Below are 23,523 nucleotides of genomic sequence, written 5' to 3' on the forward strand. Positions count from 1 at the left end.
TTTAGGGGGGCAGGCGCTGGGCAGCGGGCACGGCTCCCCCACCCCTGCCTTGGGGCAAGCAGGGTGGAGCCGGGGGCACACCCTGGGAGGGAGACGGCGCCCAGGCCTGGGCAGACGGGCGTGGGGGAAGGACCAGGTGAACATGGCACCAGGGTCAGACCTTTGCCCAAGCAGGCAAACCCCAGCTGGAGGATGGGATGCAAGGCTCAGGCAGGCACCAGCCCAGGCCGGCGGGCACGGGCAGCTGGAGCAGACAGTTCCCACCGTGGCACAAGGAACGTGGACTCAGGAGGGGAGTGGGGGCTAGTGGTTAGAGCAGGGAGCCAGGACTCCTGGGTTCTCTCCCCGGCTCCGGGAGGGGAGTGGGGACTGGTGGGTTAGAGCAGGGGGGCTGGGAGCCAGGACTCCTGGGTTCTCTCCCTGGCTCTGGGAGGGGAGTCGGGACTGGTGGTTAGAGCAGGGGACTAGGAGCCAGGACTCCTGGGTTCTCTCCCCAGGTCTGGGAAGGAGGTGGGGTCTAGTGGTTAGAGCAGAGACTGCAGCCAGGTGGACAAGGTTAGGGAGCCGCGTCACGGGATTGGGGAAGCCCATGGGCCACGCCACTCCCTGGGAACAAGGGGGCGGCACACAAAGGAGGCCTTGGATCTCGCTGGGACGTCGCCGCCCACGGGGGACAGCCGTGGCTACGGTTTATTGTCCCTTTTCGTACAAAAAACACCTTCCAAAAATAAATACTCCGCCCTGCGCAGGGCCAGCCCCGGCCTGCGGGCAGGGTAGGGTCCGGAGTGCAGTCCGGCTCGGCTCTGCGCTCGGCCTAGCTGAGTCCCGGGGCCAAGGCCGGGCTGGCACTTCTGGTCCATCCCGTGCGGTGCCTGGCTCCGAGGGGCAGCCGGCGCTGCCTGGGAGTGTGCGGTGAGGCGGGCCGGGGCCTCAGCCAGCGTTCTCGGTGCCCGCCTTGGGCCGGGCCGGCTGCCCCGCCTCCTCCTCCTCCATGGCCATGTCCGGGCAGGGGGGGGCGCTGCTGCCCTCCTCCATGGGCTCCAGCGTGGCGCTCAGCTCCATGGCGTGCGGCTCCGTGTCGTAGAGAGGCGCCAGGCGGGAGGCCGGGTTACTGCCGCAGTCCACGCAGGCCTGGGGGAGAGAGCAGGAGAGGCGGGTCAGTGCACCTGGGGTTGTTCTCCATAATGTTTTATGGAAATATTCTTATGAATGTAACTATAAGGTAACTGGAATATGCTTTCTGCAAAAGGTCTCTTGTAAGGCAGCATAACAAAGCTTATGATCTACTGCGTGTGGTCATCCTATGTATCGTTCTTGTATCTGAAACTTGAAATATGAAGTTAACTCTGAGGTGTGGGTTATTAGTGGTGGTTTGGAAGCTTGATGGCTCCCGTTGACTAGAGCAATTGGTTGTAAATGGTCTGTTTACTTGCAAACGTTCCTGGGGGAGTGTGGGCCAGTCTCACAGGACATGTGACCATGTCACCTGATACTGGAATCCATCTTAAACCTGGTGCTTTTCCATTTAGAAGGAGGGGTGGGGACCCAGAGAGACAAGAGATTCCCGCCTTGGGCCAAAGCTAGAAAAGGGGGTGGAACCGAACAAAGGGGGCTGCCAGTCATGAGAAATTCTCGAGTTACCACCTGAGCTGGAACAAACAAGGACTGTACCAGGAGGAAAGGATTGGGCCCAGACTAGGAAGGAGTCTAGTCTGTGAAAGCAGCTTATTGGAACATCTCTGAGGTTGAGATTTACCTGTATTCGGTTACTTAATGTATTAGGCTTCGACATGCGTGTTTTGTTTTATTTTGCTTGGTAACTTACTTTGTTCTGCCTTGGAACCACTTAAATCCTCCTTTTTATACTTAATAAAATCACGTTTGTTTATTAATGAACCCAGAGTAAGTGATTAATACCTGGGGGAGCAAACAGCTGTGCATCTCTCTCTATCAGTGTTATAGAGGGTGGACAATTGATGAGCTTACCCTGCATAAGCTTTATACAGAGTAAAACGGATTTATTTGGGGTTTGGACCCCATTGGGAGCTGGGTGTCTGGGTGCTGGAAAGAGGTGACCTGCTGAGCAGTTTTTGGTTAAAGTCTGCAGCTTTGGGGGTATGGACCAGACCTGGGTCTGTGTTGTAGCAGGCAGGTCTGTCTGACTCAACAAGGCAGGGTTCTGGAGTCCCAAGATGGCAGGGAAAATGGGCTCAGAGGTAATCTCAGCACATCAGGTGACAGTCCCAAGGGTGTCTCTGTGACCGAACCCGTCACAACCCCCCTACCCAGCGCCCAGGGAGCTGGGTGAGTCTGGACCCCCCTCACCGTGACATTGATGGCCTTGGGCAGCAGCCCCTTCTTCACCCAAGGGTGCACCTCGGCCAGCTCCTTCTTCTGCTCCTCCGTGAAGCGCGGCTGCTGCTTCTGCATCTCCCGCAGCTTCTCCCGGTCGGCCTGCAGCACAGCGGCCGCGGGGCTGTGGGGCACAGAGCGTCAAGGGGGCGATCCAGCCCTGCCCCCCGCCTGCAGCGCTGCCCCCTGCCTGTCATCCTCCCCTGTGACCTGGTCAGCTCCCTCCTCGCTCCAACCCGATCACCTTCCCCTCAGCCCAATCGCCAGCCCTGCCTCTTCCCCGATCACCTCCCCTGCCTCTGCCCCCAACATCTCCTCCCCCCGATCGCCAGCCCCAGTCACCTCCCCCGCACCTTCCCCGATCACCTCCCCCCAATTGCCAGCCCTGCCTCTTCCCCCGACAGCCAGCCCCGCCTCTTTCCCTATCACCTCCCCCCCTGCCAGCCCTCCTCTGCCCCCCCAATCGCCAGCCCCGCCTCTGCCCCCCGATCGCCAGCCCCGCCTCTTCCCCCGACATCTGCTCCCCGATGGCCAACCCCGCCTCTTTCCCGATCATCTCCCCCCTCGCCAGCCCTCCTCTGCCCCCCAATCGCCAGCCCCGCCTCTGCCCCCCAGATCTGCCCCCCGATCGCCTCCCCACCTCACCGGTCGGGCAGTTGGTAGGTCATCATGACCTTCTCGTCAGTGTTGGCCATGAGCAGCCAGAGGGGGTCCTGTAGCACGTACTTGATGAACTGCTCGCCAGCCCCCGCCCCGCCCGGCGGCTGCCCCGCCCGCTCTGGCTCCGACGAGTCGATGCTGCCGAAGTACTTGCTGGTGTGGCTGCTTTTGCTGCTGGCTGCGCGGGGCCGGGGGAGCGGGGGAGGCAGGAGAGAAGGGAGCAAATCAGCACCAGAGGCAGAAATAGAAACCAGAAGTCCTGGCTCCCAGCTCCCCTGCACTAACCCACCAGCTCCCACTCCCCTCCCAGAGTCGGGGAGAGAACCCAGGAGTCCTGGCTCCGCCCCCACCAAGGCTTTAGCCAATCCACTCCCAGCCTGTCACTTACTGGTGCCGCTGGCTGAGGTGCTGCCACCATTGGAGCCGCTGTGCATGAAGCCGCTGCCCGAGGTGGCCGAGCCGGTCCCGGAGCGTGAGTCCTCCTGCAGCAACAGGTCCAGCAGGTCGCTGGAGCTGGACAGGGCGTCGTTGTTGGAGGAGTCCTGACCTTCCGCCTGCCGGGATGGGAGTGGGGAGGAATGGGGAGATCAGGACTGACCTGGGGGGCTGCATACGCATCTCCCCCAACTCTCACCCTCCCCAAAAGACAGGGGTGGGGGCCCTGCCTGAATACACAGCTGGTGAGTGCCAGAGCTGGGGAGAGAACCCAGGAATCCTGGCTCCCAGCCCCCCTGCTCTAACCACCAGCCCCCACTCCCCTACCAGAGCTGGGGAGAGAACCCAGGAGTCCTGGCTCCCAGCCCCCCCTGCTCTAACCCACCAGCCCACACTCCCCTCCCAGAGCCAGGGAGAGAACCCAGGAGTCCTGGCTCCTAGCCCCCCCTGCTCTAACCCACCAGCCCCCACTCCCCTCCCAGAGCCGGGGAGAGAACCCAGCAGTCCTGGCTCCTAGCCCCCCCTGCTCTAACCCACCAGCCCCCACTCCCCTTCCCAGCGGGCGGCTCCTTACCAGGCAGGTTTCTTTCTGTGGGCCGAGTTCGCTGGCCCCAGGTGTCCCGCTGGCCCTGCCACCTCCCGGCCTAGCCTGGCCGCCAGGCACCTCCTGCCGCTCAGCCACCTTGGGGGCCTCCTCCATCTGCAGCAGGTTGAGCTGGAGCGGGGAGCTGCAGCGGGAGTCGAAGGGGGGCGAGTTGGGCCGCTCGGGCGTGGTGGAGCGCGAGGCCTCGGGGGGGGCAGGCAGGCGGGGACTGAAGGGCTCCCCGAAGGGGGCCGGGAAGTACGGCGGGGGCAGGACGTAGTTGGGGAGCATCAGGGCCACCACGGGGGCAGGGAAGTGGGGGGCGGGCTCGACGGGGGGCTGGCTGGGCGGGAAGATGGGCAGCACGGCGGGGAAGGGCAGGGAGGCCGCCGAGGGGGGCCAGGGGCCGGGGGGAGGCGGGGAGCCGGTGCTGTCGGATGCCTTGTACTGCTTGACGCGCTTGGCCTTGGATTTGCCGCGCCGGCCGGCGCCCCGCCGCGGGCCGCAGTGCCCTGCCGGGAGAAGACAAGGCGGGGGGTTAGCTAAGGGAGGGACGGGAGCCAGGCACGAGCCCCCCCCTCGCCCCCAGATGCGGCCCCCACCTGGCTCGGCGCCCTGTCCCTCCTGCCGGCTGCGCCCGGCCGGCGCATCGAAGACGTGGAGGCGGCTGAGCTCCTGGAAACGAGTCAGGAAAGCCTGCTCCTCCTGCTGGGTGTGCACGGACAGCACCTCCTTGGTGAGCCCCACGCGGCGGTACTGCTCCCGGTCGGGGGGCGCGGGGCCGGGGCCCTCCTCCAGCATCGCCGTGTCTGGGGAGAGACCAAAGGGGGGAAGGGGGGGGGTCAGCTGGGGGGGGGCCACCGCACGGAGCCACGTGCAGGGAGAAACGTTACGCAGTGAGCGAGCAGCAGAGCCGGGGATGGAACCCAGGAGTCCTGGCTCCCAGCCCCCCTCTAACCACCAGCCCCCACTCCCCTCCCAGAGCTGGGGAGAGACCCCAGGAGTCCTGGTTCCCAGCCCCCACCCCCAACCACCAGCCCCCACTCCCCCTCCCAGAGCCAGGGAGAGACCCCAGGAGTCCTGGTTCCCAGCCCCCACCCCCAACCACCAGCCCCCACTCCCCTCCCAGAGCTGGGGAGAGACCCCAGGAGTCCTGGTTCCCAGCCCCCACCCCCAACCACCAGCCCCCACTCCCCTCCCAGAGCCGGGGAGAGAACCCAGGAGTCCTGGCTCCCAGCCCCCCTCTAACCACCAGCCCCCACTCCCCTCCCAGAGCCGGGGAGAGACCCCAGGAGTCCTGGCTCCCAGCCCCCCCAGCTCTAACCCACCAGCCCCCACTCCCCTCCCAGAGCCGGGGAGAGACCCCAGGAGTCCTGGCTCCCAGCCCCCCCAGCTCTAACCACCAGCCCCCACTCCCCTCCCAGAGCCGGGGGAGAGAACCCAGGAGTCCTGGCTCCCAGCCCTTCCCCCCACCATGCCATCAGTGCCCAGGGAGGACCCTGTGCGGGGGCTCCCCGCAGCCGAGGGGCTGTTGCCAAGCAGCCGTGCTTTGTTTGGGGGACCTCCCCCCAACCCACCCCCATCCCAGTGGGGGCTTCGCCGGCGACTCGGCCGCCATCAAGGAAGGAAACAAGGGAGGGAAAAAACGTGTCAGCGGGAGGCAAAAAAAAAAAAAAAAGGGGGGGGGAAATGAAAATCCATTCGGGGAGGGCCACGAATCCAGAGGCCCCCCCGGCCCCCCCCCCGGAGTCACCCGCAGGGGCGTCCTGACGGCAGGCGTGGGGGTAAGGGGGGAAAAGGCAAATTAAATACACATGGAGAGGGGGGGAAAACCCAGCCACCCCCGCCCCCCACCGCGATGCCGGTGCGTCGCGGAGCCGTGGAAGGAAGCGGTTATGGGGTGCGGGGGGAGCAGAGGCTGCCGTGGAGATAAGGCCCCCTGAATATTATGCTGTTACTGAGATGCGGCGGAGGTGGGGGGGGGGCCCGACGGCAGGGGGAGACCGGGCGGCTCGGCTCTCTGCCACGGCCGGGAACGGGGCCGGGGAGCTGGCGGCCCCGGGCCCCTCCCGCCCGCCAGCCCAGCGGCGCTTCCCCTCCCGTACCCGATTCTGGGGCTTTCTTATCTCCCACGTGGACGATGGTACTGCTGAAGCTACACTGACTGGTGAGGGACACCACGCTTTCGGCTTTGCTGGGCAACGCCAGCGGGGCCAGCGGGGGTCCCACCGCCGCGGCGGGCTCCTCCTCCTCCCTCCTGGACCGGCTCGGCAGCATTTCCTCCGCTGCATCTGTTCAAAGAGACAACGAGGGGTTAATGAGGGGAGACGGGGAGTGCGCGCCGCGGTCCCTGGGGCGGCACGGAGGGCGGGGAGGACGGACGGGGGGGAAAACATCTTCCCGGGCCGTTTTCCCATGGGGAAAACATGGCCACGACACCAAACATGCCCCAAATCGTTTCGATTTCAAGGGAGTTTCGGCGTCGGGAGCCGGCAAACTTTAACACACGGACGGGAAGGAAGCATTTCGAGGCGGTCGAAGGGAGGGATGTCGACCGCCGCGAAACGTGTCTCCCGCTGGCCGAATTTCAGCTGGTTTTTCTCTGCTGGGCCGATCTCAGTGCCCCGGGCCGGCGTCACGACCCCCCTCCACCAAGCCCTGTCAGCAGCAACCGGGTAATATCCAGAGGGAGCGAGAGGGCGGCAGGTGGACCTGGGAGGGGTGGGGGGAACAGGGCAAGCGGGACGATACCTTTGGCCAAGTCGGCCGCCTCCCTGCCTGCCCGCTGTTTGTCGTCGTCCGAGTTGGAGGAGCCGGTGTACGAGGAGGAGCCGCATTTCCGCTTCACCCGGCTGGGGATGTTGCAGCTTTCCAGATACCTAAAAAAGCCACAGGTCCCAGGGTTAGCGGGGACAAGGGATCCTTATATAACCAGCCGTCCCGCCCCAGAGGTGGCTGCATCTCAGCACCGGGCGAAGGGTCCCTGTATAACCAGCTGCCCCGCCCCAGAGGTGGCTGCATCTCAGCACCGGGCAAGGGGTCCCTGGGTAACCGGCCGCCCCGCCCCAGAGGTGGCTGCATCTCAGCACCGGGTGAGGGGTCCCTGTAACCAGCCACCCCGCTCCAGAGATGGCTGCATTTCAGTGCCAGGACAACCCCCAGTGTGGGGAACGGCTCTGAGCTGGGGTTCCCGGCCCCTGCTCACCTGATGATCCCGTCTAGGCAGTTGATCTGCTGGTAGGAGTAACTGGAGGGCTCCTTCTGGCCGGACTCCTCGGAAGTGCCCACTTGGCCCGCGCCCCGCTGCGCCTCACACAGGGCCTCCCTGCCCGGCCCGGCGCCGTCCTGGGGCGTCTCCAGGCCTGCAACGAGGGGGGGACCCGGTTCAGCTGGAGCTGCCCTCGATCCGCCCCCCACGCCTGCGTCTCCCCAGCGACTAGGGGTGAGCAAAGAGGGGCTGGCAAACCCACTTCCCCTCCAATCTGCCTCCCCCCGGGCGCGGGGGCCCCAGGGCTCTCACCTGTGCAGGGGGGCTTGGCAGCTGGCGGCTTGGTGCGGGACTCGATAAACACCTGCTGGCCCCGGTTCTTCACCATGTGCACGTCCTTACAGAACTGCTGGAAGGTCATCTGGGGACAGGAGGTGGGGTCAGGGCAGCGGGAAGCCCCCCCCGCCCCCCCGCTCTCATCACTGGGCCCCACTCCCCTCCCAGAGCCGGGGGAGAGAACCCAGGAGTCCTGTCTCCCAGCCCCCCCCCCCCCCCGCTCTAACCACTAGCCCCCACTCCCCTCCCAGATCCGGGGAGAGAACCCAGGCGTCCTGGCTTCCAGCCCCCCTGCTCTAACCCACCAGCCCCCACTCCCCTCCCTGAGCCGGGGAGAGAATCCAGGCATCCGGGCGCCCTGCCCCCCCCGCTCTAACCCACCAGCCCCCACTCCCCTCCTAGAGCCGGGGAGAGAACCCAGGAGTCCTGGCTCCCAGCCCCTCCCCGCTCCCCTCCCAGAGCCGGGGCTCTTACCGGCCGCTGGGCCCTTGTCTCCTCGGCGGGGAGGCCATTGCTGTCGCTGGAGGAGGCCGTGCTCAGGAACTGCTCGTGGGAGGCGTTGCTGGCCATGCTGCAGAGCCCCACGGAGCCGTTGCTGTGCACAGGCTGTGGGGGGGAGGGAAGCGGGGGGGGTTAGCACCCGGAGGGAGGCGTCTCGGGGGGAGGCGATGAGGGGCTAAGGAGGGAGCATGACCCACCTGAAGGAGCAGCCGGTGGATCTGCTCCGAGAGCTCCTGGATGTCGGGCTCCAGCGGCCGCATCTTCAGCGCCTTGGGGGCCGTGAAGACGTCTTCGTTGAGGGGACCCCTGTGCGGCAGGGGAGAGAAGGGTGAGGGCGAGGACGGGCAGCCCCTGATACCGCGAGGCGGCCGGAGATCCCCGGAGGTGGGCGGGGGGGAGGACGGTACTCACGTGCGCACTTTGTGGCGCCCCATGACGAAGGAGACCTTGCGACTCCAGGGGTTGACGAAGCTGGACCAGCTGGTGTCGATGGTGACATACTCGCCGTTGCGGGTGCAGAAACGGAGCGGGGAGTGGTCAAAGGGCTGCCCGCCGTGCTGGAGAACTGGGGGGGGGGGGGGGGGGGAAATAAGGATCAGTGTCTGAGATACACACACCCCGTTCCCCTCCCAAAGTCGGGGAGAGAACCCAGGAGTCCCAGCTCCCAGCCCCGCCTGTTCTAACCACCAGCTCCCACTCCCCTCCCAGAGCCGGGGAGAGAACCCAGGAGTCCTGGCTCTCAGGCCCTTCTGCCCACGGCCTCTCTAATGCAGGGAACTGACTAGGCAGGACACGGCCAGATGATGCCAGTCGGTGAAAACTCCCCAAGGCCAGGCTAATCTGGCTGGGGGGTGCAGGGGGGGGGATAATTGCTTCCTGACCCCAAACCTGGCAATTCTTTGGACCCCAAGGAGAGCTAGCCCCATCACCCAGACAGCTAGGGAGAGGTTTTATGTGCCAGCTAAAGTCACCAGCCCACCCTGGAGCTGAGCTGTGACGTTTCAAAGGAAGGTGGAAAAAAATCCCTGAACAGATTTTGCCAATTGCACATGGGGAAGAATCTCCCTTCCTGACTCCCGGCAGGCTCCAGGCTGAAGCATGAGAGTGGATTAGAGTCAGCGTCCGAATGGGGAGCTGCAAATGACACTCACCCTTTGGTTCTTTCCCCCCGGCACCCTTGGGATTCCCCCCACCCACTCACTTTTTTTGTGGATGGCCAGCATGAGCGGCCTGTCCTCCGGGTGCAGGTAGAAGAGGACGGGCGTGCCAAGCAGGTCCTGGGGGAGGTAACCCAGCAGGGGGGCAGCCCTGGGAAAACAGACAGGCACCGTGAGCTGGCATCCCTAGGTGGGTCCCGCCGCCCGCCAAGGTCCCAGCCTCGACAGGCCCCACAGCCCAGCTACAGACAAGGCTGACCCAAAGCAACAGGAGGTTAGGGGGCGGCGCCGGTCCGCTGGAGACCCTCCAAGCCTCGCTGTGCTGCTGGGGGGCAGCACGGATAGATAGAGGGTGTCTCCCGCCCCCACCCCGGGCTCGGCCAAGCTGCTCACCTCTCGTCCACGTCCTGGAACAAGCAGCTGGGGGTGTGTCTGGTGGTGAAGATCCGTTTATCGGGCGGGATCCGGGGAGCTGGGGGGAAGAGACACGGGCTGGGGTTAGGGGCACAGGGCCACCTGCTGGCCAGGCAGAGGGAGGAAGCCGAGGGGTCCCCCGGCCCTGTTCCCCCGCCCCAGCTCACCTTCGTATCCCGAGTGGATGCGCTCGGCAATGAGCAGGCAGCAGGGCTGGCCCTCGGCACTGTCCGCGGGGCGCACCTTGGCCAGGTAAGGCGTGAGCCGGAAGGGGAAGTAACACAGCTCCCGCCCACGGGCATGGCCTCCACTGAGAAACAAACGCCTGCAATAAGACCAGAGGCCAGAGGAGACCGGGACCAACCAGCAACGACAACCGCCGGACCCCTCTGCCCCAGCCCCCCGGCATTGCTGCCCGCTGCCCGTCCCAGGCCCCAATCCCTTCCTCCTGGGTCCAGCTGGGAACACGGCACGTGGGGTCCCCTCCCCCGTCCCAGATCCCCCAGGCACTGCTGGGAACACGGGGACCCCTTCCCCGTCCCACATCCCCTAGGCACTGCTGGGAACACAGGGACCCCGTCCCCACCCCAGATCCCCTCCTCCTGGGTCCAGCTGGGAACACAGCACATGTGGTCCCCTTCCCCGTCCCAGATCCCCCTAGGCACTGCTGGGAACACGGGGACCCCTTCCCCGTCCCACATCCCCTAGGCACTGCTGGGAACACGGGGTGTGGGGTCCCCTTCCCCGCCCCAGATCCCCCCCCTCAGGAACGGCTAGCAACACAGGTTGTGGGGTCCCCTTCTCAGCCCCCAATTCTCCCCCCCCCAGGCACGGCTGGGAACATGGGACCCCCTTCCCAGCCCCCTGCCCGGGAGCTGCTGGGAACATGGGGCATGGGGTCCCCTTCCCTCCAGATCCCCCAGCCCCCCGGCTTCCAGGGAGCTGCTGTGAACACGGGGTGCTCTGCCCCTCCTGGCGGCACTGCCCACGCCGAAGGGAGTGAGTGGGAAGAGGGGGCACAGACAGGGTGAGCCTGGCTTCCCCAAACAGAGGGGATCTGGGGCTCGCTGAGATATTTCTCCCCGTTCGAGGATCTCCCGTCTCGCAGCCTGGCCCGGAGGGAGCGTGAAGGCGGCAGTGGAGAGGCTGGGATGTGGGACACAAGGCCACAGGGGGCTCGGCGCGGCAGAGGGAAGCTGGCTGGGGTTTGCAGCATGGGATCTGAACGCCGGGAACAGTCCAGTCCCTAGGGGTCCCCCAGCGCTGCACCCCCTCACCCCGTCCGAGACAACACCCCGCCTGCCGCAGGTGGAACTCACCTGATCCGGCAGAAGACCGATTTCTCTTGGGTGTAGTCCACAGCGGCTGCAGCTGGGGACAAGGCCAAGGGGTGGGGGGTTAGTGGGGGCTGGGAAGGCTCTGTGCCCCTTCCAGAGCTGGGGAGAGAACCCAGGAGTCCTGGCTCCCAGCTCCCCCACCCCCGCTCTAACCACTAGACCTCCCTCCTCCCTCCCAGAGCTGGGGAGAGAACCCAGGAGTCCTGGCTCCCAGCCCCCCCGCTCTGACCACTAGACCCCACTCCCCTCCCAGAACCGGGGAGAGAACCCAGGAGTCCTGGCTCCCAGCCTCCCCTGCTCTAACCACTAGATCCCAGATGAGAAGACCCTGGCCTCAGAGCCCCCTCTCCCAGGCACTCACTGGCCGAGGTGCAGGCACTCCAGGAGGGCAGGTGGAAGGGGGTAGTGGAGCCGTAGAAGATGCTGACGTCCTGGGGGGCCAAGAACTCGGCGAAGGTGGCCCCCTTGAAGACGTCCCTCTTGCAGTGCAGGACGAAGGCCGCCTGGTCCGAGATGTAGAGGATCTTGCCCGTGACGAAGGAGACGGCCACGGCGAACGTGTCCTGCGGGGACAGGGGGCAGTTGGGAGGCAGGCGGGGCACCAGGGGAGAGGAACAGGGCTCGCAGCACTGGGGGGTATCCCGGGAGCCGGGGGAGGGGGCACTCACAGGGTTCTTGAGGGTGTACTCGGAGGTCATGCCCTCCAGCTCAGCGATGGTGTAACTGGCCACATCCAGGTGGCAGGGCTGGTTCTCGTCAATGGTCCACTGCTGGTAGTAGTCGTGGCTGGCTGCGGGGGAGGGAGGAGAGCCCGTCAGCCCTGGGAGCGTGGGCACCCCCTGCCCACCACAGGCCGGGCACAGCCCAGCTGGCCCTGCCCGGCAACCTCCGCGGTACCACAGACAGCGGGCGGCTGGGTCCCTTGGATCCCGCCCTGGGGGCCCCCGCCGGGGCACCACGCCCCCCAGCCAGCCCAGCGCCCCCTACCTTGGACCTGTTTGACGCAGGACAGCGCGTACTGCAAGGTGGCCAAGGTGCCCGACTGGCCCTTGCCGCGTTTCTCCGAGGGCAGCCGGATCTTCATCTCCTTCAGCGCCTTCATCAGCTCCTTCTGGGTCTTCACCCGCGCAGACTGCTCGCTGCTACAGAGGGGGGGGGGGGGGGGGGGGGGGCGGTGAGCCACCGGGCTACAGGCCCGAGCCCCCCGCCACCAGCCCAACACCCCCCCGCTGGCCCCACACCGCCCAGTTGCAGGGAGGGGGAAGGAGTTGCCCAAGGTCACATTGTGAGTCAGTGGCAGACCAGGAAGAGAACCCAGGAGTCCTGGCTCCGAACCCCACCTGCTCTAAGCACTGCACCACACTCCCCTCCCCGAGGCAGGGAAAGAGCCCAGGAATCCTGGCTCCCAGCCCCTCTGCTCTAACCACCAGCCCCCACTCCCCTCTTTACTCCCACTGGTAATTCTGCACAGTCTGGCTTCTCCAGAGGGGAGAGGAGCCGATGAGCGTCAGCCACGGTGCAGAACATGGTGTGTATGGGGGGGTTGGGGAGGATCTCCCCTAGGGCCATGTGCCCCCCCCTCCAGGCCCCCCACCCCTTGTGCTCGCCTACCTGCAGCCGCTGGTGGAGGGGTTGTCCTGCTCGGAGCTGGTGCTAAGCAGGCTGTAGGCGATGGAGCTGCTGGGGGGAGACGGGCTCTGGGAGTTGGTGCTGTGGGGGAGAGAGATGGGGGCTGGTCAGAACCGCGGCCCCGCTGCCCACCGGGCGCTGCTGCTGCCTGGCTGGAACAGCACGAGGGGCAGGGAATGTGGGGCACCCCGAGGCAAACCCAGAGGGGCCGCCCAGCCCTTCTGGGGGGGGGGGGGGGGAAGAGATCAGAGCGAGCGTCCCAGGCCCCCATGGGCAGCCCCCCACCCCCAAAATGCCAGGCACTAATGGGCAGAGGGGCCCCTCCCCCCATTCCCAGGCTGGGGGTGCATAGACCACGCCCCTCACCGTGGCATCCCGGAGCCTAGGTCACCCTGACCTGCCTTCTAAACACCCCACCGTCCCCACGCCCCTCCATGCCCCCGGATGCCGGGGTCTGCCAGCCGGCCCAGCGCCCCTCCATGCCCCCGGACGCCGGGGTCCGCGCACCCCCTACCTCTTGCTGCTCTCGGTGGTCTCCAGCAGGGCCGAGTCCTTGCCGTTCCCGCTGCTGCTGCGGTCGCTGCGCAGGGAGTCCCGCCCGTGCGACTCGGTGCCGCTGGAGCCGTTGCTGTTGGCGTCCATGTCGTCGGTGGCCCGGCCCTGGGCCCGGGTCCGCCGGGGGGCTCCGGAGCCGGCCCCGCCCACACTTGCCCCCTCGAAGGGCGTCTGGCCTGGCTCACAGCCGGTGCTCATGATCGGGGAGGAGCCGGGGACATCACCCGGCCCGCGCGGAGGTGCAGGGTTCGGGGCTAGAGACAGATCCAGTCAGAGATGTCGTAGGCTGTACCTGTGAGAGCGGAGAGAGCTGCGGTTAGAGGCACCGGGTCCCCACCGACTCCTAGGTCCAGCCTGCCCCAATGGGCTGCAGGGGGACCCCCCTCCCTGGCTCCTGGGGGGTCAATTGGCTCCGACACAGACCCTCCATCCGCCAGCCAAGCAGACCCCGTCGGCCTAGGTCCAGCACACTGCAGGGAGCTGGGACATGCACTGAGCAGGGCCAGGGGACAAGGCCCAGGGAGACGGAGGAGCCGCAGCCGGCTGGCGCGTCCCAGGCCAGCTGTGCCCTTGCCGGCTGTCAGCACTGGGCCAGGATTTCGGCTGGCTCTTACCACTCAATTCACTCCCCATCCCAGAGCCCAGCCAGCCCTGGAATACACCCCACCCCGCTGGCTCTTACCACTCAATTCACCCCCCATTCCCTGAGCACAGCCAGCCCTGGCATACACCCCACCCCACGTGGTGGTGAGTGAAAGGAGCTCTCCATCAGACCCCATGGCTTATTACTCATCATTACACTGCTAAGGGACAAACGCTGCCCAGAGCCGGGGAGAGAACCCAGGTGTCCTGCCTCCCAGCCCGCCCTGCTCTCACCACTAGCCCCCACTCCCCTCCCCAAGTTCGGGAGAGAACAGAGAGTCCTGTCTCCGACCCCCACACCTCCCCCACTTTAACCACTAGACTCCACTCCTCTCTCAGAGTGGGGGAGAGGACCCAGGAGTCCTGGTTCCCAGCCCCCCTCTAACCACAAGACCCCTCTCCCCTCCCAGAGCCAGGGATAGAACCCAGGAGTCCTGGCGCCCAGCCCCCACCCCGCTTTAACCACTAGACCCCACTGTTCTCCCAGAGCCAGGGAGAGAACCCAGGCGTCCTGGCTCATAGTCCACACCTCCTCTCCGCTGCATCAATTCCGACAGCCAGGCCCAAGCCCCTGGCCATCAGTCGGGCAGAACCCTGGGACACAGCCCGGAGGTGCGGGCACCGAGCCCCACTCCAGATGTCAGCCCCTTTCTCCCGAGCCCACTGGAGCCGGTCACATGGGGCCCACAGCAGTGCAGTGAGCTCTGAGCCCAGTGAGCCGCTGTGGGTCTATTTCAGGCACCAAAGCCGGCCTATTCTTAGCGCAGCTGTTTGCTCTCAGCCTCTTATTGGGCCTCTTTACACTCGGCCGGTAAGTTCTCCGCCACCCGGCTATATTTAGCAGCCCGTCCGAGAGACAGGGAGCTAAGCTGGTCTGGGCCGGAGCCAAAGGTTTTGTAAACAGAGAGTCGGCAAAGATGCTGCGGAATGAACCGGATTCGCCGATTTCGAGGCCGCGAGATCCGCCCGGCTGCAGGGACCCCACGGCCGTGCCTATAAAGAATCGCCCATTTCAAATGGCCTCCTCTGCTTTAGCTACCAGCCGGGACCTGAGCACCGTGCTCCACGTTCCCCTGGCAACAAGAGGCAGCGATGGGGGAAGTCAACAGGCGGTTACCAGAGAAACTGGGAATTTGGTGCTCGGGTCCTGACAGATACGTACACCAACAAATGGATTTTAATTTTTTTAAATGCTTCTTTAGACAGACAGACATTGGGGATAGATGGACGAATAAATGGATGGATAGATGGATGGATACTTTTACTGCTGGATACCCAGATCTTTTGGGTGTGGAAAGCAAGAGACCTGATCCCCTAGTTAATGGAACCGAACAAAAGGTGCGGACCACCTCAACTCCTGGACCAGGATGAGCTGTGTGGGTGCTCAGCTGTTTTGGGAAGGGGAGCCTTTATATTTAAGGAGTGTCAACATAGATTTGAGGAGCCTCACTTTACGAACCCAGCTTTGGACATTTTGGCCCAAAACGTTACACCGATTGGGGATCATTCGGTTTACCAAGCGCTTGCCTACACCCCAACTGGCATGGAAGGAGCCAGTGGGGTGAGTGAAACAAAGATGTTTAAAAAATAAATAATAATCGCACCTTGATTCAATAGCCCCGCATCAATAATAAGAGAAAATTAAAGCTCAGAGTTGGCCCTGGAAAAAAAAAAAATCTACCTTTTCTAAAGACAACACTAAACCTAACATGTGCCAAGATTACACACACACACACAGGCAACAGCTGCAAACACACACAGAAGGAGGAGAAAAACACAACAGCTACGCGCACACACACACTTATTTAGCAGGGAAAGGCGTTCCTAAGTAAGCGAGCCTTGACCTGGCTGCGTCTGCAACCCAGATACAACCGCCCGGAAGGAGCTGTGTCTGTCTACACCAGAACCTTGCACCCATTTAATTTAAGGGGAGAGATTTTTAACCGATTGACACTGGTGCAAAGGGCTGCATGGACACTTTTCCGGTCTTCGCTGGGCTTATCAGTAGCTTCTTGAAACCAAAGATCAGCCAAGCCCCCAAAGCAGCCCCCGCCCCGGGGTTTGCACCAGCTGGACTCAATTGGTTTAAGACCTGATTTAAGTGAAACCAGCGGCAAAGCTAAAAACAAACCCAAAGGGGTCCGGGGGGGGAGGGAAATGACTGGTGTCTCCCAGCGAAGAGAAAATAAATTTCAGCTCCTGCCTGTCTGATAAGCTCAGGAAAGAAGGAGTCAAAAACACAGACTGACTCGATTTTAAACGCTTCCCCCGGAAGACTTTCGAGACCCATCTCCAAAACAAATCAAGTCACCCACGACCCCGCCCCCCGATCCCAAGACTGTTGCTTCAATTCCCGCCCCCCCCCCCAAGTTACAACTCTCGCATCCTTTTTTCCCCGGTGTTGTTTACTGACACATTTGCTACAAGCGCACCGGACAAACCAGCCGCCCGTCTCTCCAAAGCAGGCGCACGCATCTCCCGCGCCGGCTTTCCACCCCCTGCCCTGGTGGCGTTGCAAAACCTCGCCCTACAAAAAAAGAATATAGCTTTCCAGGGCTAATTAGCATGCCAGTGACAAAGGCCAAGGGCAGGGAAACCGTCGGCTGGCACGCCCTGCCTTGGCAAAGCGGGACAGTTGGAACGACTGCTCCCTTTGCACAGAGAACATTTTGTGCTGGCAGAACAGATCCCTGTGTGTCAGCACCAGCTGACCTCTGGGGAGGAGCCCGCAGCCCTAGATCCGAAAGGCTGTGCAGGGGGAGGGAAGGCGGTGAGAACAGGGGAGCGCCCGCAGCCATCAAGGGGGGCAAACGCACTGAAATCAACGACTTTCACACTCACAGTGACAGCGGCACGTCTCTGGGGTTCTGCCTCTCTTTGGTGCTGCAAACCCCACCACAGCCGGCCAGCTTCTCCTGGCTGCCCAGGGCTCCAGGGTGCATCCTCTGCTGCCGGGCTCCCCCCAAATGCCTGGTGGCTCCGGCAGAGACGCTGCCCCCAATTGTGTAACGCCCGGCGGCCTCGACATTGGCCGACCGCCGGGTGATGTCAGCGCCGTGTTACACAGCCCCGCACGTGGACCGTGGTGCTGCCACCCCAGGTTCCGGGGCGGCTCTCATTGGCCGAGCGGGCCGACCAATGGGAACCAGGTCTGCCTGCATAATCAACCAGCAAAAGCATCAACAAACCTCATGCCAGCAGCTGGCAGGGCACCAAAAAAAAAAAAAATCCGATCAGGGGAAAACACAGCCAAGCAGGACATGCCAGGATTTTTGTTGTAAGACCCTACAGGGCTGGTAACGAGGCAGATTTGGGAGGAGATTTTGAGATTCCCCACATTTTCCCATGTGGGAAATTTGGAAAATTTTTACAAACTGGGGGGTTGAGGGGGGAGACCTACAAATTTCATCCGGATCCTTTCTAACCATGTCACCCAATTTCCTTACCTTGGATCCACCACCCAGAGCTTGGGGGAAAAACCCCATTCCAGAGATGCTCGATCGAATGGCTCACGGTCAGCAGCAGGATGGCCTTAGCCACTCATAATAAGGAAGGGGACCCGGTGGGGCAGGACCCAACTAGTTGGGGGTTTGTACAGCTCCAAGCGCATCTGGGGTAGTCAACAGGTGGATGGCAGGCCAAATCCAGACCGCCAGATGCCAGGACCAAAGAGTCACAGATGGCCCCGGGAAGGTGGGAAAGACATTCAGTAGTAAGCAGCAGGCAGGAGTGCCGGCATTGGTAAATATTATTTTCTTTGGCAGATAAGAGATCCCCGAACAAGAGGTGCAGGGAAAACACTGCCTGAGCACGGAGGCACAGGAGGGGTGAAAATATTGACTCTGGCCCACACCGGCTGATAAGGCAGCCGCGTTCGCGTCCCCTCCGACGCAGCTTGCTGATAAATATTTGCGTTGTCGGCAAAGACGAGGAAAGAGGAGCACTCAGCGGGCGCCCCAGAGCAAACCCTCTGTTCCCGGCAACCTGACGACGGCCCAGAGTCTGCAAAGCCAAGCCCCGCCAGGGCCAGAAACGGAGGGGATCTCAGCCCGGCGAGCCGCGTTTGGGCCGAGCACTTGTATGGTCCCCACAGTACACGAGCGCCGCTCGGGCTTTCAGGCATTTATCCTGGCAACCCCCGGGGAGGCAGGGCGGGGCGATCACCCCCATTTTATAACTGGGGAAACTGAGGCATGGACTGGCGGCACAGATCTGAGACCCCTGGGCAGGCTCTTGTTGCAGCCTCCCTGGACCCCGATCTCGCCACGCCCTGTTCTCTAACTGCATGCGCTGCGGGGCAGGAGCTGGCTGCCCCAAGACACACTAGAATCACAGAATATCAGAGTTGGAAGGGACCTCAGGAGGTATTTAGTCCAACCCCCTGCTCAAAACAGGACCAATCCCCAGACAGATTTTTACCCCAGTTCCCTAAATGGCCCCCTGAAGGATTGAACTCACAACCCTGGGTTTAGCAGGCCAATGCTCAAACCACTGAGCTATCCCTCCTCCCCCCACTGCAAACCTGAGCTCGGGGTGGCACTGTTCTGCTACCATCTCCTGCCTCAGTTTCCCCACTGCACCATGGAAAAGGAGCGCAGCCAGCCTCAGTTTGCCTTGCAGACGGCTCTAAGGTCAAAGGCCTGGCGCTCCCGGGAGCCCGTTTTGCTACCGATGGGAGGCCCGGGTCCCCCACCTCAGTCCTCAGCATGAAAACTGGAGCCCTGCCAGCTTCACACCCGCGCTCCCCTCCACTCAGCTGCCGCGAGAGGCGCCCGCAGGTCAGGAGAGGACCCCATCTAGCCCCCTCTTCTCCCCGCCAAGCCGCTCAGCGAGCCCCCCTCTCCGCCGGCTACATTGTTTCCCACCGCCCGGAGACGCCCCGCTCATCTGCAGGGCCATTCTCCCGCCGCCCCCGCCAGCCCTTTGATGCAGGGCTCTGGAGAGCCGCGGGCCCCCTGACCCAGCCCACTCAGGGGAAGCGCAGTGTTCCTGCCGGGGGTTAATTACACAGGGCGGGCGAGGGGATGACAGAGCCGGAAGGGAATGAATGCTTTGAGAAGTTCACTGCTTCCCTCCCAGAGCCGGGGAGAGAACCCAGGAGTCCTGGCTCCCAGCCCCCCAGCTCTAACCCACCAGCCTCCACTCCCCTCCCAGAGCCAGGGAGAGAACCCAGGAGTCCTGGCTCCCTGCCCCCACCTGCTCTAACCACCAGCCCCCACTCCCCTCCCAAAGCCAGAGAGAGAACCCAGGTGTCCTGGCTCCCAGACCCCCTGCTCTAACCACCAGCCCCGACTCCCCTCCCAGAGCCGGGGAGAGAACCCAGGAGTCCTGGCTCCCTGCCCCCACCTGCTCTAACCCACCAGTCCCCACTCCCCTCCCAAAGCCAGAGAGAGAACCCAGGAATCCTGGCTCCAATGCATCTCCTGCACCTGGTCAGCTGTAACCGGAGCCCCCCTGAGCCAGATTCCTGACATAACCAGGTCACCCGCTCCGGCCTGCGGTGGCTCCATTCACAGGGGCACTTATGTAATTTTTCCCAGCCAGGTATCCGCCTGGCAGCTCCTTACACAACACGCTAGCCCCCCGGGGGACTTTCCAGGAGCCGTGGCGGCGTCACCAGAGCAATGCACCTGCCATTGGCCTGTCCCGGGGGGTGGAGGATGTGGGGCAGGCATAAAAGCGCCCAAGCTCTGCCCAGTCGCCCGCCCCAGGCCAAGTTTGCCGTGTGGAAATAAACCAAGGCAGAGCGCAGGGAACACTGCGTTCTCTCGGCTTAACCACAGGCTGGTCGGAGCCAGCGACTCCCTCCCCTGCTCTCACATGCTAATTTATTCCTTGGCTGCTCCCAGAGCTGGGGAGAGAACTCAGGAGTCCTGGCTCCCAGCCCCCCTGCTCTAACCCACCAGCCCCCACTCCCCTCCCAAAGCCAGACAGAGAACCCAGGAGTCCTGGCTCCCAGCCCCCCCGCTCTAACCCCTAGCCCCTACTCCCCTCCCAGAATCAGGGATCCCCCACTTCCAGTAGACAGACATGTGCTAGCTCGCTGAAAACAGCAGCGGAGGGGGGGGGGCGAGAGTATGTCTGGGTGTGTTTCTTGCCCATCCATTGTATACGGCTGGTCTTAGCATGCTCCAAGCCGCAGTGCAGATGTGCCCCAGGCATCACCCCTTCTTTCCCTCCCACCACCCCCCAAAACCCACTCCGGCACCACCCCTGCCGTCGGGCCTCAAACTGACAGCAGCCCAAAGCCGGCAGGCCAACGAATCGGGACTCATCTCCGGGGGACGAGCCGTGGGTACGTCGGTGGGACCGCAGAACAGACAGCAGTGGAGCTGGAAGCAGTCCAAGGAGCCCTGCACGTGGCAAAACACAGCACAGGCTCCCCGCCCCCCACCCCGCTCACACACCCCTGTGTGCCAACAAATACCGAGCGCTCCAATAACCTCTGCCCTACTGTATGTTTTATTATGGCAATCTCATGGGCTGACACATGCCAGGGCAGGATTGCAACATTTACAGTAACCCCGGCACGCTGGCTCTTTCCAAAACAACCCGTGACGCGCAGAAAGCTCGTCAGCGTGCTTTCAGCTGGCCCTGCGCGAACGGTCCTCCATTTCCCGGCACACGTCCCCAAACACGGGGCAGAATTTCGCTGGCTTTGTGCAAACGGGGGGGCTAGCACCAGACGATCGGGCTCTCTCCTGGTCATCCCGAGCCGGACAAAAGCAGGAATTTAGGAGGCGCCTGTTTTAGGAACGGAACCGATGGCGTTTAATTCGGGCCTGACGAGCGGTAAGGCTCCCAGGAAGAACCCGTGATCCTCTTGACGGCCCAGGGCATGGATGTTCTCAGCCGTAATCCGTATGCCGGGAGCCCATCATCGGCTAAGCTGGCTTTTTTAGCCACCCATCCCCCGCCCGGTGCGTACTATTTCCCCCCACACACAAAGGTCAGAGGGAACTGGAGAATCCAGGGCTCCCGGCTGGCGGACGGGGCTCCTCCTCTTTGGGCCCAGGAGGGATCGGGACGGAGACTCTTTTCGGTACAAAGCTGGGAGATTTCCCAAAAAGAGAGGGGGTATTTACCAGGCCCAGTAACTGGCAAGGAGAACAGCCATGGCAAGGAACACGAGCCCAGCTCCTCCGGGTCCCCTTGGAGCCTAGTTACCCCGAAAGGCTGCAAGCCAGGACTCCTGGGGTCTCTCCCCAACTCTAGGACAGGAGTGGGGGCTAGTGGTTAGAGCTGGGGGGATGGGAGCCAGGGCTCCTGGGTTCTATCCCTGGCTCTAGGACAGGAGTGGGGGCTAGTGGTTAGAGCAGGGGGGCTGGGAGCCAGGACTCCTGGGTTCTCTCCCCAGCTCTAGGATGGGAGTGGGGGCTAGTGTTAGAGCAGGGGGGCTGGGAGCCAGGACTCCTGGGTTCTCTCCCCAGCTCTAGGACAGGAGTGGGGGCTAGTGGTTAGAGCAGGGGGGCTGGGAGCCAGGACTCCTGGGTTCTCTCCCCAGCTCTAGGACAGGAGTGGGGGCTAGTGTTAGAGCAGGGAGGCTGGGAGCCAGGACTCTTGGGTTTTATCCCCGGCTCTGGAAGGGGAGTGGGGTCTAGTGGGTTACAACGGGGGGAGGGGGAAAGCCAGGACTCCTGGGGCCCCGGCTCAGCTTTGCCATTGTGCACTCCTGCGTCACTACCCTTGACGCGCGCGCACACACACACAAAGAGAACAGCTCACGCACAGAGCAAGGCTGCAGCAGCAGGACCGGGGAAAGGCACAAAGAGTTCACAGCCCAAACGCGCCGGGAGCTTCCCCAACGTGCCGCTCTCCCGGGGCTCTGGGCCCGCCAGCCGAGGGGGCGCTGGGGGGAATAAGACAATGACTCAGTCGCCGCTGAGGCGAGCCGGCCCCTCTCAAAGCCTGGATTACATAAGCCACTCGCGGCGATTATGAAAGGGGCCCACACACAGTTGTTAGCCCCAGCCACGGGGCCCAGCCAGCTCCCTGGCTCATCCGCTGGGGGTTTCTCTCCTGTTCCCCCCCCCCCCATTGCACGGCTAGCCAGGTGTGGGCTGCTGAGATGCAGCTAGCTCTAGGGTGGGGCACTGGAGTGTAGCACCACCGTCACGCCCCCTACGGGAGCAGAAGTGGGAGGGGGGGGAGGGGGCCCACCCCCGCCCGCTCCCGCCCGCTGCTGAGACCCCACAAGCCCTGTCTGGGAGCCCCCCAAAACTCCCCCACGGCACCGTCAGTTCCCAATGCACCCTCATCAGCCGATCCCCCAGGCACAACTCCTAGCAACTTAGCATGCCCCCGGCCCCCCGCACAGAGCCTCCAGCTCCTAGTGACTCCCCACCCGCCCCCCATCTGTCATGTCAGTAAAATTCAGGGGAGAGGGTGCAAAGCTGTGTCGGGGGAGGGGTTAATGGGCTGATCCCATGCCGGAGGGGAAGTGCCCTCCCCCAGCACCTCCTCCCACAGACCCCCAACTCTACCCCCCACAGATGCCCTATGGGACCCTCGCCTCCATAAACCCAGGACCCCAAACCTCCATGGACTCCCCCCATCCCCTACATAACCCCCAGGCCAGCCCCTCCCCATCCTACAGACACCCTCAAACCCCTTCCCCTCCCCATGGATGCCCCCCAATAGATATCCCAGACTCTCTGCACTAAGGGACCCCTACGGGCACCCCTCCGGGCTAGCCCTGCCCCCCACAATAAAGGATCTTCCCAGCCACCCCTCAGCCCTATGAAATCCCCCAAACCCCTTAGCTCCTCCCCTTATGGACCCCCGCATAGCCCCTCTGCACCCCTATGCTCCCCAGCCTCTCTACCCTATGGGACCCCCAACTCTCAAATCCTAGCCTCTCACACAGCCCCTCTACTCCCTCACCCTAGGGACCCCCAGCCTCTCTACCCTATAGGTGCCCCCACAGCCCCTCTGCCCTACGGGACCCCCCACAGCTCCCCCTCACAACCCCTCTGCCCTACAGGATCCCCCCAGCCCCTCTTACCTACGGGATCCCCATAGCCCCTCTGCCCTACGGGATCCCCACAGCCCCCCCTCACAGCCCCTCTGCCCTACAGGAGCCCCACAGCTGCCCCACCGCAGCCCCTCTGCCCTACGGGATCCCCACAGCCCCGCCCTTCCGGACCCCCAGCCCCACGGACTCAGCCCCACGGCTCCCCACGCGCCCCACTCACCGCGGCGCCGCTCCCCGTCTGCCCCTTTGGCTGCGCAGCCCCATGCCCAGCCCCGCCCCTCGCCGCTCGCCCCATTGGCCGCCGCCGGCCCCGCCCCTCTCGCGGCCCATTGGCCGCCCCGGCGTTCGGTGGCTCCCATTGGCCGGCCGGGCCCCGGGCATGCAGGCGGCCGCGTGAGGCCGCGCGGCCTCGCCCCCGAGGGGCGTGTCCCGGCCCGGCATGCAGGGCCGCGCGTGACCCGGCCCCGCCCCCCGCCGCGGCCCATTGGCCCTCGCCACGAACGGCCCCGCCCCGCCGACCGCCCATAGGTCGGCGCCTCGCCGCAGCGGCAGCTGGGGGGACACGTGCGGGCCCGGCGCACGGGGCAAGTGGCGGGGCTAGTGAGCGGGTAGGGAGCCCGGATGCCTGGGTTCCATCCCTGCCTCTGGGAGGGAAGGAGGTGGTCTGGGACCCAGGAGAGCAGGCGAAGCCTGCACTGCCCCCAGGAGCCCCATTTCCCAGCCTGACTCTGTACCCACCT

The 23,523-nt window shown here is 63.9% G+C and overlaps 1 protein-coding gene across 1 annotated transcript; it reads right to left on the reverse strand.

The window, feature by feature from the left end:
- Positions 1-930: 930 nt before the first annotated feature.
- On the reverse strand, positions 931-13,365 carry PER1 (period circadian regulator 1). The gene is made up of 22 exons (XM_065416921.1): positions 13,127-13,365; positions 12,595-12,693; positions 11,971-12,125; positions 11,652-11,773; positions 11,345-11,546; positions 10,966-11,017; positions 9,814-9,956; positions 9,626-9,704; positions 9,277-9,383; positions 8,487-8,640; positions 8,273-8,381; positions 8,049-8,180; positions 7,551-7,659; positions 7,236-7,392; positions 6,782-6,909; positions 6,136-6,321; positions 4,633-4,839; positions 4,022-4,542; positions 3,401-3,566; positions 2,998-3,190; positions 2,326-2,476; positions 931-1,131 (listed from the first exon to the last, which is right to left on the reverse strand). The coding sequence occupies exons 1-22, from the start codon at positions 13,363-13,365 to the stop codon at positions 931-933; spliced, it is 3,612 nt and encodes a 1,203-aa protein (XP_065272993.1).
- Positions 13,366-23,523: the final 10,158 nt, after the last annotated feature.

This window comes from Emys orbicularis, chromosome 15 (genome assembly GCF_028017835.1).
Source record: "Emys orbicularis isolate rEmyOrb1 chromosome 15, rEmyOrb1.hap1, whole genome shotgun sequence".
In the NCBI taxonomy this organism is placed as follows: Eukaryota; Metazoa; Chordata; order Testudines; family Emydidae; genus Emys; species Emys orbicularis.